This window comes from Physeter macrocephalus, chromosome 7 (genome assembly GCF_002837175.3).
Source record: "Physeter macrocephalus isolate SW-GA chromosome 7, ASM283717v5, whole genome shotgun sequence".
In the NCBI taxonomy this organism is placed as follows: domain Eukaryota; kingdom Metazoa; phylum Chordata; class Mammalia; order Artiodactyla; family Physeteridae; genus Physeter; species Physeter macrocephalus.
Genome location: NC_041220.1, coordinates 132,137,255 through 132,155,953, shown reverse-complemented (window position 1 = coordinate 132,155,953; position 18,699 = coordinate 132,137,255). Strand labels below are relative to the sequence as shown.

General features: G+C 34.3%; 1 protein-coding gene across 3 annotated transcripts in view; it reads left to right on the top strand.

Moving 5' to 3' along the window:
- Positions 1-18,699, top strand: part of SCLT1 (sodium channel and clathrin linker 1) — a 286,704-nt gene that overhangs the window by 167,604 nt on the left and 100,401 nt on the right. For 2 of the 3 annotated variants that reach the window (XM_055086225.1, XM_007112647.4), the window contains exons 16-18: positions 1,572-1,717; positions 9,257-9,449; positions 14,904-15,100. In XM_055086225.1, coding sequence (XP_054942200.1) covers positions 1,572-1,717; positions 9,257-9,449; positions 14,904-15,100 — 536 coding nt within the window. Of the gene's footprint in view, positions 1-1,571; positions 1,718-9,256; positions 9,450-14,903; positions 15,101-15,564; positions 15,665-18,699 lie in introns of all 3 variants that reach the window. The other variant, XM_055086226.1, reaches the window with a different exon arrangement.

The following is an 18,699-nucleotide window of genomic DNA, read 5'->3' as shown; positions in this document are numbered from 1 at the left end:
TAGGCCATCTATAAATATAAAAAGTATATATAACCAAAAAAATTATAAATTGCTATGATTTTTACCTTTTTAAAAACACAGATTTTTAATCCTAGTTAGGAAAGAATATTTACCCCAGTGACATTTGAGAAAAAATAGTGCAAGAAGTCTATGGTTTGAAATTTATTTCTTACTTAGATAACTTTTTTAAATTAAGCAGTAAATATCCCACTCTTTTAAAATACCTTGGGGAGAAAAAGAGCTAAATTTGATTCAGCAAATCAAATTGTCTTTTAGGTGCTGCATTAGGAACTTTCATAGAGAGGTTAAGTAATATACTCAATGTTAAAAAAATAGTAAATGATAGAGTCAGAGTTTGATTTTCGAAGAAGAGCTATGTGTTATAAAAAACGTGTTATATCTGTATTATTGACATAAAGAGACTATGACAACATCAGATAATAAAAGAGTAATTTACAAAGGAGAATATACTATATGATCCCATTTGTGGGGGAAGAAAAAAGAAATATACATATTATGTTCAGGGTAGGTCATTCACGGTCACCACTCCTGCAAGGTTGATCCCTTCTGAGTTTCCCTCTGTTATGGAATAGGACTAGGTCCCATTTAGATTGGACCTACCATCAGGGTTTGGGATGAATTTTTTTAATATCACATGGCATAGGTTAAGGAATAGGCTTTATTGGTGAAATGTAAAAACTACAAGACTAAATGCAACAGGTAAAGAGAAGTCACAGCTTTCTCGTCTCTCACTGTTCCACAGACAAGTATGCTATAGTCAAAATACTGCTGGTCCTGCAGTATAGGTCTGTATTTTAGTAGCAGGACATTGGCATTTTGATACTCTGTCTTTTTGTAGAGCAGGAGTGACAAAGCAGTCTTGTCAGTGGGAGAAGACACAGGTTACTTGGCCAAGCATTCTGGATTGGAGGGTACATGTGTGTAGGGTGTGTCTGAAAACGTGAACTGCCTAGAACCTGGAGACCTTGCAGTTCATGGGATGCTACAGCCTCTGTGTCATAGGTGGAAGCCCAGTCTCACAGGAAGCAGAGCTTGAATACAACCACTTCTGCTAGGGAAGGGGAAACACCCATTTCAGCTAGATCATTGTCTCATTAACTAGAATGAGATTCTGGACTCACTTTCAGATAGTTCTACTCATTGCACCACAGTATGTGTCTGTACTTTTGAATATTGCAATACAGAATTGTCTTAAAAGTGGTCATCAAAGAATCAAAGCAGTTGTCTCCAAGTGGTAACATTTAGAGTATTTTTTTAATTTCAGCTATTTTATATTTCTTTCTAACATTTATTAAAACTATTTGAATAGTACAATGAGCCTGAATAATTTCAAAAAATAAGCAATTACTTTATGTCAGTTTTCAGCATTTTATTTTGTAAATGTGAAACAACCAAAATTAATTATTGATATATTTTACTGTTATAATGGGACAGATGAACACATGATCATGAGTTTTTATTTCTCATCATTTATTTCAGTTTCTAAACTGTATAATTTCTTAAGATAATTTCCTTGTGCAAAGTAATATACATATAAGCCTCTTCTGCAGATTTACCTTGAAGGCAGAATAAATGAAAATGACTACAGAAAACTAGAAGAAATGCACCAAAGATGCCTGGTTGCAGAGCGTTCAAAAGATGATCTTCAGCTAAGAGTTAAGACAGCAGAAAATAAAATCAAACAACTTGAAATAAAGTAAGTTATTCTTTTGGATTTTCAGAATTCATACAATTTTTGACAGATTTTTTATTTTTTATAGGACTCATAATTATATCTTATGTTGAAAAAAGACTTTTTAGCACCAAATAGAATTTTTTTTCAAGATTATTTTTGAAAACTAATTTCTTCAGGAAGAAAAGATACAGTACTGTACCATTTTATTTTAAGTTTCTTGTTTCTGGCAGTTAAATAGGATGTTCATAAGATCATTTTTTTCATACTAACTATGCAGCTATTACAGTAGCTTGCTTATAATTATTGCTTTTATACTCAGTTTAGAGGTATTGAATATTCAGTAATAATCCATCATTTGTATTTATTACATTGTCTATTAAAATGATAAATTTACAATCTGGCCTATCCGTTCTGAATATTTCTCTACCTTTTCCCCCCAGAGTATTACTTATTATAGTAAAACTTAAGTTGCGTGAAGTTTCGATCTCTGTTACAGAATATGTTTAATAAGTATTTTAAAAATAAAGAGGAATGATATCAGCAGTATGGCAGAATAGGAGGTCCCCAGCCCATGTCTCTCCACAGAAACAAATATTTGGCAGGCATCCATAGACAAAAATGCCTTTGTGGGAGCACTGGAATCCAGGTAGGAGGTTGCAAAGCCTTAGTGGAGCCCCAAAATGAGGAGGCAGGCCTGCATACCAGTGGCAGGCCCTCCAACTGTGGTCCCATCTATGAACCCAAAGCAGCCCCATCTTCCTGTGGATTTGGCTCCAGCCCTCCTTGCCCAGTCCCGCACCTAGCCCCTTCCCAAGAAACCCTTATAGACACTCTCAGTAATAGGCCTGCCAACCTCAGACCTGGCTGTGGTCCCCAAAGCATTCCCATTACCGAGCTCCAGTTCCACTCTCCTGCAGCCTGAACATAATGCTGCCCACCTGGGAGCCAGCCCAGTAACCTCACCGGAACACTAATGGACCATTGGAAGCCACACCTGACTGTGCCCCTGGTAACAAGTCTGCCAGTGACGGACCAGACTGCACACCCAACAAAAGCCACAAGACATGGATCCAGCCCTGTTCTACCACAGTTTGAGGCAGTCTTACATGGCCAGGGATTCACCCAAGGGACCCAACAGAAGCCACTCCTGTAGATGCCCCCATTACAGGCCTCGGACCTGACTGTGATCCCTGAAGCAGTCTGTGACCCAGCTCTAGTCCCACCCTACCACAGTCCAGAAGCAGTTCTGCCTTCCCGCAGGCCATCCCAGTGAACATGACAGGAGCACCTTAGAATCCTAACAGACACAACACCTGACTGCACCCCTGGTTACAGGTCTGCCAACCATGGACTTGGCAACAGCCACATGACATGGTTTCAGTCCCGCTTAGCTGTGATCCCAGAGGCAGTCCATCAGTTCTGAGACAAGACAGGAGGAGGTCTTTAGCTTCCAAAACCAGTCTAAAGACTGGAAGAGGAGTCTGCTCCTTCAAATGCACAGATAGCACCAAGGAATCAAGCAAACATGACACCACCAAAGAAAACTAATTAGGCTCTAGTAATCAACCCAAAATAAATGGAGATCTATAAACTTCTTGACCAAAAATTAAAAATAATTGTCTTAAGGAGCTTAATGAACACAGATGGTCAACTACATGAAATCAGGAGAACAATACATGAACAAAATGAGAAGTTTAACAAAGAAATTGAAACTATAAAAGAACCAATCAGAAATTCTGGAGCTGAAGAATACAGTGATTGAACTGAAAAATTCAATAGAGAGCTCTATCAGCAGACTTGGTCATGCAGAAGAAAAATCAGCAAACTCGAAGATTGGTCATTTGAAATCATGCAGTGAGAAGAAAAGAAAAAAGAATGAAAAAAGAGTGAAGAAAACCTCCATGATTTATGGGACATCTTGAAGTGAATCAGTATCCACATTATGAAAATCCTGGAAGGAGCAAAGAATGAGAAAGGGGTAGAAAGTTTATTTAAAGAAATAATAACAAAACTTCCCAAATCTGGGGAGAGTAATGAACATCCAGATCCATGATGACCAAAGAACAACAAATAGAGTGAACATCAAGAGCTTCATTTGATACATTATAATCAAAATGTCAAAAGTCAAAGAAAAAAAGAGAACTTGAAAACAGGAAGAGAAAAGGGACTCATCACATAAAAGGGACTCCCTCAACCCCTGCATAAAACTATCAATGGATTTCTCAGAAGAAATCTTGCAGGCCAAGAGAGAGTGGCATAATATATTCAGAGAGTGGCATAATATATTCAAAGTGCTGAAAGAAGAAACTAGGAACCAAGAATACTATACTCAGCAAAGCTCTCCATCAGAAACAAAGTAGAGATAAAAACTTTCCCAGAAAAAAAGAGATCAAAAGAAAGTTTATCACACTATACTTATTATACAAGAAATAATAAAGGGAGTTTTTGAAATGAAAGGACACTAATTAGCAACGTAAAAACATGAAAGTATAAACCTTTAGTCGTAAAGATAAGTATATAGTCAAATTCAGAATACTCTAACACTGTAATGGTGGTACATAATCACTTTTAACTCTAGTATAGAAGTTAAAAGTTAAAAAATTTTTTGAATAACAGTAGGTACAATAATGTGTCAATGGATATACAGTATAAAAAGATGTAAATTATACATCGGTAACATAAAATGTGAGAGAGAAGAGAAGTAAAATTATAGAGGTTTTTATGTGATTGAAGTTAAGTTGTTACCAGGTTAAAATAGACTAAGATGTTTCATGTAAGCCTCATGCCAATCACAAAGAAAAAATGTGTAATAGGTACACAAACGATAAGGGAATGAAAGCATAGTACAAAAATCAACAAGAAGACAACAAAATAGTAATAAAGGAACCAAGGAACTACAAAACAGAAAACAATTAACAATATGGCAACAGTTATGTCCTTACCTATTAATAATGACTTTTAATGTAAGTGGATTAAATTCTCCAATCAAAATACATAGAGAGCCTCAATGGATTAAAAATCAAGTTCCAGCTATACACTACCTACCAGGGACTGATTTTAAATATGAGGAAACACATAGACTAAAAGTTACAGGATGGCAAAAGATAGTCCATGCAAATGGGTACCCAAAAGATAGCAGGGTGTCTTATATCAGACAAAGTAGACTTTAAGTAAAAAACCGTCACAAGACCAAAGGTGGTCATTTTATAATGATAAAAGGGTTAATTTGTCAAGAGAAAATAGCAATCATAACACTGTATGCACTCAACAGCAGAGCACCTAAGTATAATAAAGCAAATATTAACAACTGAAGGGAGAAAGAGAGAGCAAACAATGATACTAAGGAACTTCAACACCTCACAACAATAGGTAGATCTTCCAGACAGAAAATCAATAAGAAAACAAAACATTTGAGCAATGCTAAAGAACAAATAGACCTAACAACATTCTATACAACAGCAACACAGTACACATTCTTCTCAAGCATGCACAGAACATTCTCCAGAATAGATCATATGATAGGCCACAATGTAAGTCTTAGCAAATTTAAGAAGATTGAAATTATATCAAGTATCTTTTCCAATCATAATGGTATGAAACTGAAATGCAGTAACAGGAGAAAAATTGAAAAATTAACAAATAGGTGGAAATTAAATATCACACTCCTGAGTGACCAGTGGGTCAAAGAAGAAATCAAACAGGAAATCAATAAATACCTTGAGACAAACAAAAATAGAAACAAAATATACCAAACTTATGGGATGCAGCAAAACCAGTTCTTAAAGGAAAGTTTACAGTGATAAATGCCCTACATTAAGAAAAGAAAGATCTCAAATATCAACCCAACTTTACACCTTAAGGAACTAGAAAAAGAAGAAAAAACTAAGCCCAAAGTTAGGAGAAGGAAGGAAATGACAAAGATTAGAGCAGAAATAGAGAATTTTTTAAAAAATAGAAAAGATCAACCAAACTAAGACTTGGTGTTTTAAAAAGATAAACAAAATTGACAACCCTGAACTAGACTAAGAAAAAAAGAGAGAAAACTCAATAAATAAAAATCAGAAATAAAAGAGGACACATTACCACTGATACCACACAAATATAAAGGACCATAGGAGACTACTATGAACAATGATATGCCAACAAGTAGGACAACCATGAAGAGATGGATAAATTACTAGAAACATACAACCATACAAGAAATAGAAAATCTGACCAGTTACTCTTAAGGAGACTGAATCAGTAATCAAAAACCTCCTTGGATTTTTGAAATATTCAGAACCGGATGGCTTCACTGATGAATTCTACCAAACATTTAAAGAAGATTTAATGCCAATCTTTTTTAAACTCTTCCATAAAATTGAAAAAGAGAGAACATTTCCAAACTCATTTTACGAGGCCAACATTACTCTGATACCAAAGCAAGACAAAGATACTATAAGAAAATAAAATTACAGGCTAATATCCCTGATGAACATAAATGCAAAAATCCTAAAAAAAAAAAAAAATTCAAGAGTGTATTAAAAGGATCATAGTGGGATTAAAACCTAAGATGCAAGGATGCTTTTGACATGCACAGATCAATAAATGTGATACAACACCACATTAAAGAATGAGGGATAAAATTCATATGATCATTTCAATAGATACAGAAAAAGCATTCACAAAATATAATTCGTAATAAAAACTCTCAACAAATTAGATGTAGAAGAAATGTTCCTCAACATAGTAAAGGCCATATATAACAAGCCCACAACTAATGTCATACCCAGTGGTGAAAAGCTGAAAGTTTTTTTTAAAGATCATGAAAAAGACAGGAGTGCCCACTCTTGCTACTTCTATTCAACATAGTACTGTATGTCTTAGAGAAATTAGACAAGAAGAAAATATAAAATGTTTCTAAATTGGAAGAGAAGTAAAATTGTCTTTGTTTACAGATGACATGATCCCATATATTGAAAACTGGAGACTCAACCATTAGCCATTAGCACAAATACATGAATTTACTAGCAACAAACTATATGAAAAAGAAATTAACAATTCCATTTACAATACCACCAAAAAGAATAAAATGCTTAGAATGAATTTATAACCAAGGAAGTGAAAAACCTGTACACTGAAAACTAAAAAGCATTGAGGAAGTAAGTTGACAAAAAGTCACAAATAAAAATAAAGATGTGTTTATAAACTGAACGAAGCAATAATGTTAAAATGTCCATACTACACAAAGCCATCTATAGATTCAATGAAATCTCTATCAAATTTCCAATGGTGTTTTCACAGAAATAGAAAAAAGTCCTAAAATTCATAATGAACCTCAAAAGGCTCTGAATAGCCAAAACAGTCTGGAGCAAGAACAAAAAACTGGATGCATCACACTTCCTAATTTCAAAATATATTACAAAGCTTTAGTAATCAAAACAGTACAATACTGGCATAAAACAGATGTATAGATTATGGCACAGAGTAGAGAGTGCAGAAATAAATACATTTGTAGTCAATGGATCTTTGACAGGGGTGCCAAGAACACACATGGAGAAAGGATAGTCTGTTCAATAAATGGTGCTGGGAAAACTGGATATCCAAATGAAGAAAAATTGGACCCTTATATCACACCATGTACAAAAATAAGGTCATAATGGATTAAAGGCTTAAATGTATGTTCTGAACCTATAAAATTACCAGAAGAAAACATAGGGAAAAAGCTTCTTGATGTTGGTCTTGGCACCAGTTTTTTTGAATATGACCCCACAAGTATAGGTAACAAAAGCAAAAATAGACCAGTGGAATTACATCAAACTAAGAACTTTCTGCATAGCAAAGAAAACAGTCAACAGAGTGAAGAGACAACCTATGACATAGGAAAAAATGTTTGCCAATAATACATCTGATATGGAGTTAATTTCCAAAATATGTAAGAAACTTAACAACTCAATAACAACAACAACAAAAAGAAACAAACACATAAATTAGGCAAAGGACCTGAACAGATTTTTCCCAGAAGAAGACATAGACAGCCAACAGATATATCAAAAGGTACTCATCATCACTTATTATCAGGGAAATGCAAATCAAACCCACAGTGAGGTATTACCTCACACCTGTTAGGATGGCTGTTGTCAAAAAGACAAAAGATAACAAGTTTTGGCAAGAATGTGGAGAAGGGAGAACCCTTCTGCGCTGTTGGTGAAAATGTAGATTAGTACAGCCACTATGGAAAACAATATGGAGGTGCCTCAAAAAACTAAAAATAGAACCTACTATATGAGCCAACAATCCTATTTCTGGGTATTGATCCAAAGGCAACAAAATCATTGTTTCAAAGAGATATCCGCACTCCCATGTTCATTGCAGTCAGTATTATTGACAATAACCAAGATATGGAAACAACCTAAGTGCCTGTTGACAGAAGAATGGATAAAGGAAAGGTGGTGTGTATGTATACATATGGGGATGGATATATATATTTTTTTTCTCTAAGAATCTCCTCCTTTCTCTATTTTTTTCTTATAAATAATTTGTTGAAAAACTGGGTTGTTAGTATTGTAGACTTTCCTCTGCCTATATGCATATATGTGGTGTCATTTACCTTATTTCCTGCCCCATGCAGTTCCTAAAAACTAATAACTAAATCAAGAGGCTTGATCTGATTCAGCTTTCACTTTTTTTGTAAGAATGCTTCATAAATGGTAATATTTTCAGCTCCTGTTTGGAAGCACATAATGTGTCGTTGTTTTTGATCTCAGCATCTTTCTGACTTGAGCATTTTTTGAGGATCTTTGCCTAGATCCATCATTTCATTAGGAATCAGCCAAGGTTGAGATAGGAAAGAAGGGGCTACAAGTATTATGGCGGTAAAGGACCTTATATATTCCCTGTGACACCTATTGACCAGGGAATGTTCACAGTATTTGATTATCTGGGATTGAAAAGATGGAAATTTTCAAAGATAGGAATAAAAATTAGCAGTATATTGAAACAAGATACATTTCTGGAGGTTGTGTCACTCAATAATCCATTGTTGAGAAAGTTCAAGAAATATAACCTATTTAACCTGTGATAAAGCAAGAAGTTTATACAACCAGAAGTTTATAAAAACCGTTTCTAAGACATGTAACAGGAAAATATGAATTGGGTATTATTGTAATTCATAATTTATTGTAGTCAGCTAATGTCTTCCTACAGAGTTGATTGATAATGAAAGGAGTTTTGACTATTACCTACTCCACCTTCCTCACCATTAGCTTTAGTTTGTCCCCTCGAAGTCCTCTTTACACAGTGATTCTCAGTGTTAGTAAAAATTTGGAAGAGGTTTCACATTGACTTTCTGGGTGAGTGATAACAGTTCAGCTTATCTATTCTTAGTTAAGATTGCTTAAATTGAACGTATTTGCCTGGTGTAACGTAACATTGTGAAACCACATAGTTTAAGTCTATAGTGAGGAGAAATGGCTCAGAACGAAGAAAACAGGTCTACAGTATAAAATATAGACAGACTTCTTGACTTCTATTACAGATCATTAAGTTTAAAGGTTCCTTTTATTTTGTTTTTTTATTCAGTTCCTCGGAAGAGATATCACGTTGCCAAGAAATGATTCAGAAACTTCAAAATGTATTGGAGTCTGAGAGAGAGAACTGTGGATTTGTCAGTGAACAAAGGCTGAAACTTCAGCAGGAAAATGAACAGTTACAGAAACAGACTGAGGATTTAAGAAAGATTGCTCTCGAGGCTCAAAAAAAAGCCAAATTAAAGGTGTTTTCAAAACTAGTTAGAATTAAATGTGTACTTGTGAAAATCAAAATATAGAGAATATTCACAGAGACCTAGTAAAACATTTTTAAGGTCTTCTTTTTTTTTTTTTTTTTTTTGCCTTTTCATCAGATAGCACTAAATCATAATGCAGAGGGTTAGCCAGTCTTTTCTTTATTGTAGAACTTGGCAAGCATACTTGAAAATGATTGCTTTCACACACAAAAAAGTTCTTTTCCAATCATGAAATGCACTTATATTCCTGCCAAAGCAATTTAAGCAGTGCTAGCAAAACTATAGATTAGATAACTTTACGGACTGCTGTTCTCTCTTTTCCCTCCATAATAGCCTTTCGAAAATAGAACTCTTAAAACTAGCTGTATAGCGGATGGTACGAGAGTATGCTCTGAGAACCCCTCATAGGTAGTCTAAAAATTCCATGACAGGAAGAAAGCAAGGGACAAAAATCTCCTCTGGAAGAAAATTCCCTTTTATTTTCTCTCTCCTTCCCCCCTTCTTTAATGCTTACATGGTTTGGCAATAGGAACATGATAACCTGTTTGAGGGAGTTTCAAGCACAAGTATCACCATCAACATGTTGCTTGCCTTTCCCCATTCCATGTGACTTTTGTAAAAATTGGCATTAACTCTTTATGATAAAGCTCTATATATTTTCTAGTTTTGTAGTAAGGATATGGGGTGGTAACATTAGTGTTTCACTTTTTTCTTGTTATTATGAGCTCTCATAAGAACTCACGTTCCAGCCTAATTCATATCAGTGTATATTTATTGAATGCCTCCTTTTGCAAGTATCAAACACTGTGGTTATTTATAGAAGCTTGAACTCTGAAAAAGAGACCCTTACATATCATGCAAAGAAGCTTGTGCTTTGTGCTTTAGACCATGGGAAATCTTTGAAAAACAAAGGGGCAAAGTCACACTACCAGACATCAAGACTTGATATAAAGGTATAGTAATTAAGATAGTGTGTAATCTATATAAGAATAATCTACCTGATCAGTGGAACAAAATAAAGTCCAGGAACAAACCCACTTTTCATAATCACCTCATTTATAACAAAGGCACCATGGAAGTTCAATAAGGAAAGAATTATCTTTATGACAAATAATGCTAGATCTTTACAATAAATCATGCTACAATAATAATAGATCAGCTGGGTCTATATTTTAAAAATAAACCTTGACCCCTATATCACACCATACATTTAACTTAATTTGAGCTGCCTTGTAGACCTAAATGTGAAATATTAAATGATGGAACTTAAGGAGAAAATCTTCATGACCTTAAGAAAGAATTTCTTAAACAACACAAAGAGAACTGATTATAATGAAAAGATAGATGAATTGGATTTCATTAAAATTAAGATTTTTAAGTCATCAAAAGAGACACCATTGAGAGAGTGAAAAGTGGATGAAAGAATTTATAATACATACAACGAAAAAAGAAAAAAGGATTCATTTCTAGAATATAAAAACTTTCACCAATTAATAAGGAAATAAGGAAAAAACGTTTAACAATCAGGAGAAAACAGACACCCCATTTCCAAAAATGGGCAAAAGAATTAAATAGACGCTTTATAAAAGAGAATATATGAAAAAATGTTCAACTTCATTATCTGTCAGGGAAATATAATTAATCCTATAATGAGGTACTACTGCATAGCCACCAGAATGGCTAAAATTTTAAAACTGACAATATCAAGTGTTGACAAAGTTGTAAAACAACTGGTACTTTCATGTTATTTTGGGGAATGTAAATTGGTACAACCACCATTTGGCAGTATCTTTTAAAGCTGGACATACATGCATACTATGCCAAATAATACTGGCGACATACCCAACAGGTATGAGTGCTTGTGTTCATCAAAGCATGTATAAGAATATCCATAGAAGTTTTAATCATATCAAAACACTGAAAATAACTCATATGTCCATCAACATGAGATGATATAAATAAACTGTGGTATGTTCATGTATGGGAATAGAAGAAAAAAATGAACTATGTCTATAAACAATGGTGGGTGAGTCTCACAGACATAATGTTGGACAAAGAAGCCAGACATTAAAAAGCTTAGAGTCTATTAATTATATGAATGTGAAGAATGGGCATAATTACCTATAAGGATGGGATCAGAATAATGGTTACATTTTAGGTGGGTAAATATTGATTAGAAGGGCATGTGAGAGAGCCTCCTGTGGTACCTAAATCTGGGTGGTGACTCTGGTATGTCAGTATACATGTAAAAGTTGGTTGTATCCTTAAGATTCATGTACTTCATTGTAAGAGAGAGAAATAAATCTTGGCAGAGAAAAGTGGGTAGGATTATAGATAGAACAAGAGTGGCTATGGGTTTGATGATTATGGAAGCTAGGTGATAAGTGTATAGAGATTCATTATAATAGTCTTTCTATTTGGTGTATGCTTGAAAGTTTCCACACTGAAACATTTACATAATTTTTTTAAAAGTCAATGTACTTCGGTGAAAAAATGTTAAATCTTTATCTTATATTTTAAATTTCATATGGATTAATAACTAAAAACTATTAATGATGAATTTCCCCACTTGATACTGCACCTGTTCTATCTTTAACCATTCAGGATAGTAACTGATGTTTCTTGGAAAACAAAAAGATGACAGAAAGGTTATCTACCAAAAATGCTCCCTTTGTGCCAAGTCTGCATCTAGCTTAAGAGAAGAATCGTTGGTAAATAAGGGACAAAAGTTCTGAACTAACTAGATAGCTGTAATTCTATTTTATGGAGGAGGGCTATCAGATAAATTGCTCCTTTGTAGCCGATTCCTTCTTTGACAACATAGGAATCTAGTGCTACACTTTGAGGCTTTTCTCCCCCTTGAAAAAGAGTGTGATTTTTCATAGATAAACTGAAAGGAGCCAAAAAGATCAAGACAGTTGGATGTTGAGAGGTCAGCTGACTGAGAACCTTAACAACTTATTATATGAAGTTTTCATTTGATCTTAAAGCTACTGCTGTCCTTTCCGCCCCAGCTTTCTCTTTTCCTAACTCCTCCTCTTCTTTCTGAAAAGGATCTCCATATCTCTGTGGTCTGAATACCCCTCATAAAAATATAAAATTAGGAAATGGGTAGTTTTTAGCAATCTTGTCTACTTTTGAGTAGTTTTCTGCAGAGGAAGGACACAAAAGAAGGGAAGGAGACCATAAATCCTTTTTTCCAACCCAACATTCTGAATTGAATCATTAGTAAGACTTTTGTTGTTACAGAAGACATGGTTGTTTTGTTCCTTATCCTTCCAACATCAGCGTAGACCTGTCCAGTTTAACAATCGGAATTGCATCAGCTGAAGGATCTGGGGTTTGTTTGAAGACTAAATTTTGATACCAGAAAGCTATCATTTATTCATTCTACAGATATGTTTTGACATCCTTACTATGATTCAGGTGCTGAAAATGTTATAGTAAACAAAAAAGGCATGGTCCCCATCCTTAAAAACTTATTTGCATGGAGGTGGGAAAACTTTAAATGTATCTTTGCAAACTAATAAATGCCCTTTAGGAAAAGCGTAGGGCACTATGAGAGCTTTTTCTAGATAGATGGTAAGAGAATTTCCCTGTAGGATCAATAATTGAGCTGAATTCTAAAAGTTGACTAGAGATAACTAAGATAAGCAGGAGGGGAAAGATTATTCCAGGGAAAGGGAACAACATGTGAAAAGAGCCAAGAATGAGAAGGCATTGTGGCAGAAACAAAGAAAGAGAAGGGAATAGTAGCATAATACAAGCTTGTAGAATTAGAAACAGGTTATCACGAAGGACCGTAGAAAAAGGCTTGTTAAACTGCAAGTAGATTTTCCAAGTGGAAATGGGGAGTTAAGTAGGCAGGAAGAGTGCTAAAGCTATATAGATGCATAGGTCAGTTTTGAATACATGTGTGAGAGAGACAGAGACAGAATTAAATACTTCCACTTAAGATATCAGAACCTTGGCTTCTCCAGAGAAAGTGGAGATTGAGGCAGGGAAGGATATTCAATTATAAATTTGTAGAATTCAGTAATTCAAAAATTGTTTAAATCGAGCAGAGTCACGGAGCCTCAGGAGGCTTGCACAGCAGTAATATAATACACAATTAATAAATCCAAAGTTGTTTTTTCCAGTGCCAGTGTTTATAAAGTCAAATTTCTACTTGCGTACCATTTGAGAAAACAAATTTAAGAGTTTTAGGAAGATGTTGCATTTAGCAGGGGTAGTGAGGACAGGATGTTTGCAGTTTTCCCCCATGAGCCGTGAGTTTAGCTGTTGTTGAGTTTTCTTTGGTGTTTTTGAATTGGTAAAATCGAGTTCCTTATTCATTCTTTTTTGAGTTTAAAAGCAGCCATATTTAATCAATCACTAGAAGTCATTCCAGCTGTGACCATTTTTAAATCACATTGGAATATCACAAGATAACTATTCTTTATAATATTTCTTTAGTGTAGCAAGATAAAGATGGCCTGAGAGTGCACCAAAGAAATTGTTCTTGTAACTATTTAACTATTTCCTCATTTGCCTGAAGTATGGTAATAGGTAGTTTCATTCTAGCTGCATACAAAAGCAGACAGTTCACTACATACACTGGTACTTTAGGACATTAGGGTTAATTCTGTCCCTGAACCCAGCTGAGAAAGCTTTTAGGGTATCTAAAGAGCATTTATTTGTATGTTCATTCTGCATTAAGGTATTTTTACTATAATGACATAAATAACCTAGAAATAACTGAAGACATTTCCATATGAGTTTCTGAAGATCACTGTAGTCTTTTCCTGAAAAAGAAAATACATTGTTCATTTATACTGTAACTGAAGTGGTAAAGGAATTGCTGCCCTTTGAAAGACAATGTGAACTTTAGTATGTAAATCAAAAGTGACTTGAGGAGCTTCTAAGATGAGCTTCTCATGAGCACATCAGAGTGCTGGGAGGATGGCATACTTGGAGCTTCCCCCTACATCCATACCTTGCTTGGTGTGTCTCTTCTATTTGTGCGGGAGTTGTATCCTTTATAATAAACCAATGAACACTTCTTGTGTTTTAAAAACAAATGGCTTCCGTTTAAACCCAACTCTCAGTTACTGAGAGCATGAATATTTTCTATGGATTCTGGCAACAAAAGTAAAAGTAGATGATGAGAGCAGCTTTATTTCAGATAGTATACTTTTTTCCTACTGGCATTTAAGGTGTTGGAGAAAGTGGTGAAAAATTTGTAGTCCATCATAATTCTGGTTTCATTAAATTTATGTTATAAAATAGGATGTCTTCATCTGTGATGGAGACAAATTATAAACTTAATTTTTATGTAGGTTTCTCATCCAAATATTTCTATGCCGCAGACACAAAAAATGACTCCTTTTGTATATATCATTGATCATTATATCTCCTAGAAAAACAGAAAAGAAAAAATACTGTGTTCATTTTATGCCTTAGATCAGTACGATGGAGCATGAATTTTCAATAAAAGAACATGGGTTTGAAGTTCAGTTAAGAGAGATGGAAGACAGTAATCGAAATTCCACGGTTGAACTGAGGCATCTCTTAGCAACTCAGCAGAAGGCAGCCTGTAGGTGGAAAGAAGAAATGAAGAAACTCACTGAGAGTGCGGAAATTAGAATCAGTAGTCTAAAGTAAGTCCACTATTAATTGTTTTATACATTTTACAGAAGAAATTAACTTTTAGTTTAATGATCTTGCCATAATCTTTTTTGTAAAAATGTATAAATCTGGGCCTTTTACTTATATATTTTATTCAACAAATATTTATTAAACTACGATGAAAAATATTAAGCATTATAAACCAAACTAATACTGTTTGTTTTATAAATTTTGTGCATACTTCAGAAAATACAATGATTTTTGTTGGACATAGCAGTTTAGAATCTTAATACTATTTGCATATAGATATAGCATAGTAATGTTCTGTAGTTGCAACAAAATCTATTTGGCCTGCAAAGCCTAAAATATTTGTTCTCTGGCCCTTTAAGAATTTGCTGACCGGTGCAGAAAGAACTTGAACATTTATGACGAATGAAATGGGAAGCTATGAAGGGCTTTTAGCAAAATGATATAATCAGGCTTAACTGTTCAACAGATCATTTTGACTGCTGTGTGACGAATAGACTGGAGAGGGTCAAGGGTAGAAGAAGAGAGAAGGCAAACCAGTACTGTAATAATCCAAGTAAAACATGACGGTAACTTGAATTAAGTTTTGAAGGACTGAAAATCATTTTTTTAAAAAGTTTGCTTTGGGCCGTGTTAAGTATGAGCCACCTAAAAGACATTTAAGTCAGAATATCAACTTGTTGGATACATAAGTTTGGAGTTCAGGAAAAATATTGCAACAGGAGCTGTATATTTGGAAATTATTAACATAAACGTGATTTTTAAAGTCATGGAATGAGAAGGTATAGAAACAAAGTCTGGATAGGGAAATTAAGCTATCTGAGGACTAAGTTCTGAAAATTAGTTTGGAGAGATGAAAATTCCACTGAGACTGAGAAAAAATATCGAGACAAACAAGAATCAAGACAGAATGGTTAAAAAAAAAATTCAAAAAGAGTAAGTGATAAAGATAGGTGATGTTTACATTTTACAGATAAACTGAGGCTGAGGGAAGTTAAGGAACTTGTTCAAGGTCACATAGCTAACGAAGTGACAGATCCTGGTTTCAAATTTAGGCAGCTCGTGTGAAGACAATATAGTCCTAACCATTAAGGTTTGTGGGGTTTTTTTGCATTTTATTATTTTTTTAATTGAAGAATATTTGCTGTACAATATTATATGTTACAGGTGTACAATATAGTGATTCACAATATTTAAAGGTTTAATTTATATAATAGTTATTATAAAATATTGGCAATTTTCCCTGTGTTGTACAATATATCCTTTTGCTTATTTTATACCTAATAGTTTGCAACTCTTAATCCACTACCCGTATACTGACCCTCCCCGCCTTCCCTCTCCCCACTGGTTACCACTAGTTTGTTTTCTATATTTGTGAGCCTACTTTTTTGTTATATTCACTAGTTTCTTTTTTATGGCTGAGTAGTATTCCATTGTGTATATACTCCACATCTTTTTTTATCCATTCATCTATTGATAGACACTTAGGTTGCTTCCATGTCTTGGCAATTGTAAATAATGCTGCTATGAACGTTGGAGTACATGTATCTTTTTGAATTAGTGGGTTTTTTTTTTTTTCATTATATACCCAAGGGTGGAATTGCCAGGTCCCATGGTAGTTCTATTTTTAGCTTTTGAGAAACCTCCATACTGTTTTCCACAGTGAGTGCACCAATTTACATTCCCACCAGCAATGTATGAGGGTTCCCTTTTCTCCACATCCTTGCCACCATTTGTTATTTGTGTTGTTTTTGATAGTAGCCATTCTGACATGTATGAGATGATATTTCATTGTAGTTTTTATCTGCATTTCCCTGATGATTAGTGATGTTGAACATCTTTTCATGTGCCTGTTGGCCATCTGCATTTCCTCTTTGGAAAAATGTCAGGTAAGCCTGTGTCACTATAAACTTCCCTCTTAGACCTTGTTTTGCTGTGTCCCATAAGTTTTGTTGTGTTTTCATTTTCATTTGTCTCTTTTTATTTCCTCTCTGATTTCTTCAATGATCCATTGCTTGTTTAGTAGCATATTGTTTAGCCTGCACATGTTTGTGTTTTTTACAGCTTTTTCCTTGTAGTTAGTTGATTTCTAGTCTCATAGCTTTGTGGTCAGAAAAGATGATTGATATGATTTCAATTTTCTTAAATTTTTCAAGGCTTGTTTTCTGGTCTAACATGTGATCTATCCTGGAGAATGTTCCATTTGCATTTGAAAAGAATGTATTTTGCTGCGTTCAGGTGGAATACTCTATATATATCAATTAAGTTCATTTGGTCTGATGTGTCTTTTAAGGCAAGGATTTCCTTATTGATTTTATGTCTGGATGATCTGTCCATTGATGTAAGTGGTGTATCAAAGTCCCCCACTATTATTGTGTTACTGTCAATTTCTCCTTTTATGTCCATTAATATTTGCCTTATGTATTTAGGTGCTCCTATGTTGGGTACATATATATTTACAGTTGTTGTATCTTTTTCTTGATTTTATCCCTTGATCATTATGTATTGTTCTTCTTTGTCTCTTCCAACAGTCTTTATTTTAAAGCCTATTTTATCTGATATAAGTATTGCTACTCTGGGTTTCTTTTGATTTCCATTTGCGTGGAATACCTTTTTCCATCCCCTCACTTTCAGTTTGTGCATGTCTCTAGATCTGAAGTGAGTCTCTTGTAGGCAGCATATATATGGGTCTTTTTTTGTATCCAGTCAGCCACTGTGTGTCTTTTGGTTGGAACATTTAGTCCATTCACATTTAAGGTAATTATTGATATGTATGTTCTTATTGCCATTTTGTTCATTGTTTGGGGCTTGTTTTTGTAGCCCTTTTCTTTCCCTTTCTTCTTTTGTTCTCTTGTGACTTCATTACTATCTTTAGTGTTATGTTTGTGTTCCTTTTTGGTTTTTGTTTATATATCTGTTACAGATTTTTGTTTTGCGGTTACCATGAGGTTTTTGTAAAGCAGTATAAGTACTGCTTTATATATAAAGCAGTTTTACATTGTTCTACATTGCCGATCTCTTAATTTCAAATGCATTTTAAAACCCTGTATTTGAACTCTCTTCCCTTCATGATTACTATTTTTGATGTCATATTTTACATCTAATTTTTTCGAGTATCTCTTAACTACTTATTGTGGATATAGATAATTTTACTACTTTTGTCTTTTAACCTTCCTACTAGCTTTGTGTGTGGATGATTTCCTACCTTTACTGTATGTTTGCCTTTACTGGTGAGTTTTCCATTCAGTGATTTTCTTGTTTCTAGTTGTGGCCTTTTCTTTTTCTCCTAAAGAAGTTCCTTTAACATTTGTTGGAAAGCTGGTTTGGTGGTGCTGAAGTTTATCTTTTGTTTGTCTGTAAAGCTTTTGATTTCTCTGTCAAATCTGAAGGCAAGCCTTGTTGAGTATTCTTGGTTGTAGGTTTTTTTCCTTTCATCACTTTAAATATATAGTGCCACGCCCTACTCACCTGCAGAGTTTCTGCTGAAAAATCAGCTGATAACCTTATGGGCATTCCCTTTTATGTTATTTGTTTCTTTTCCCTTGCTGCTTTTAATATTCTCTTTATCTTTTTTTTTTTTTTTTTTTTTTTGTGGTATGGGGGC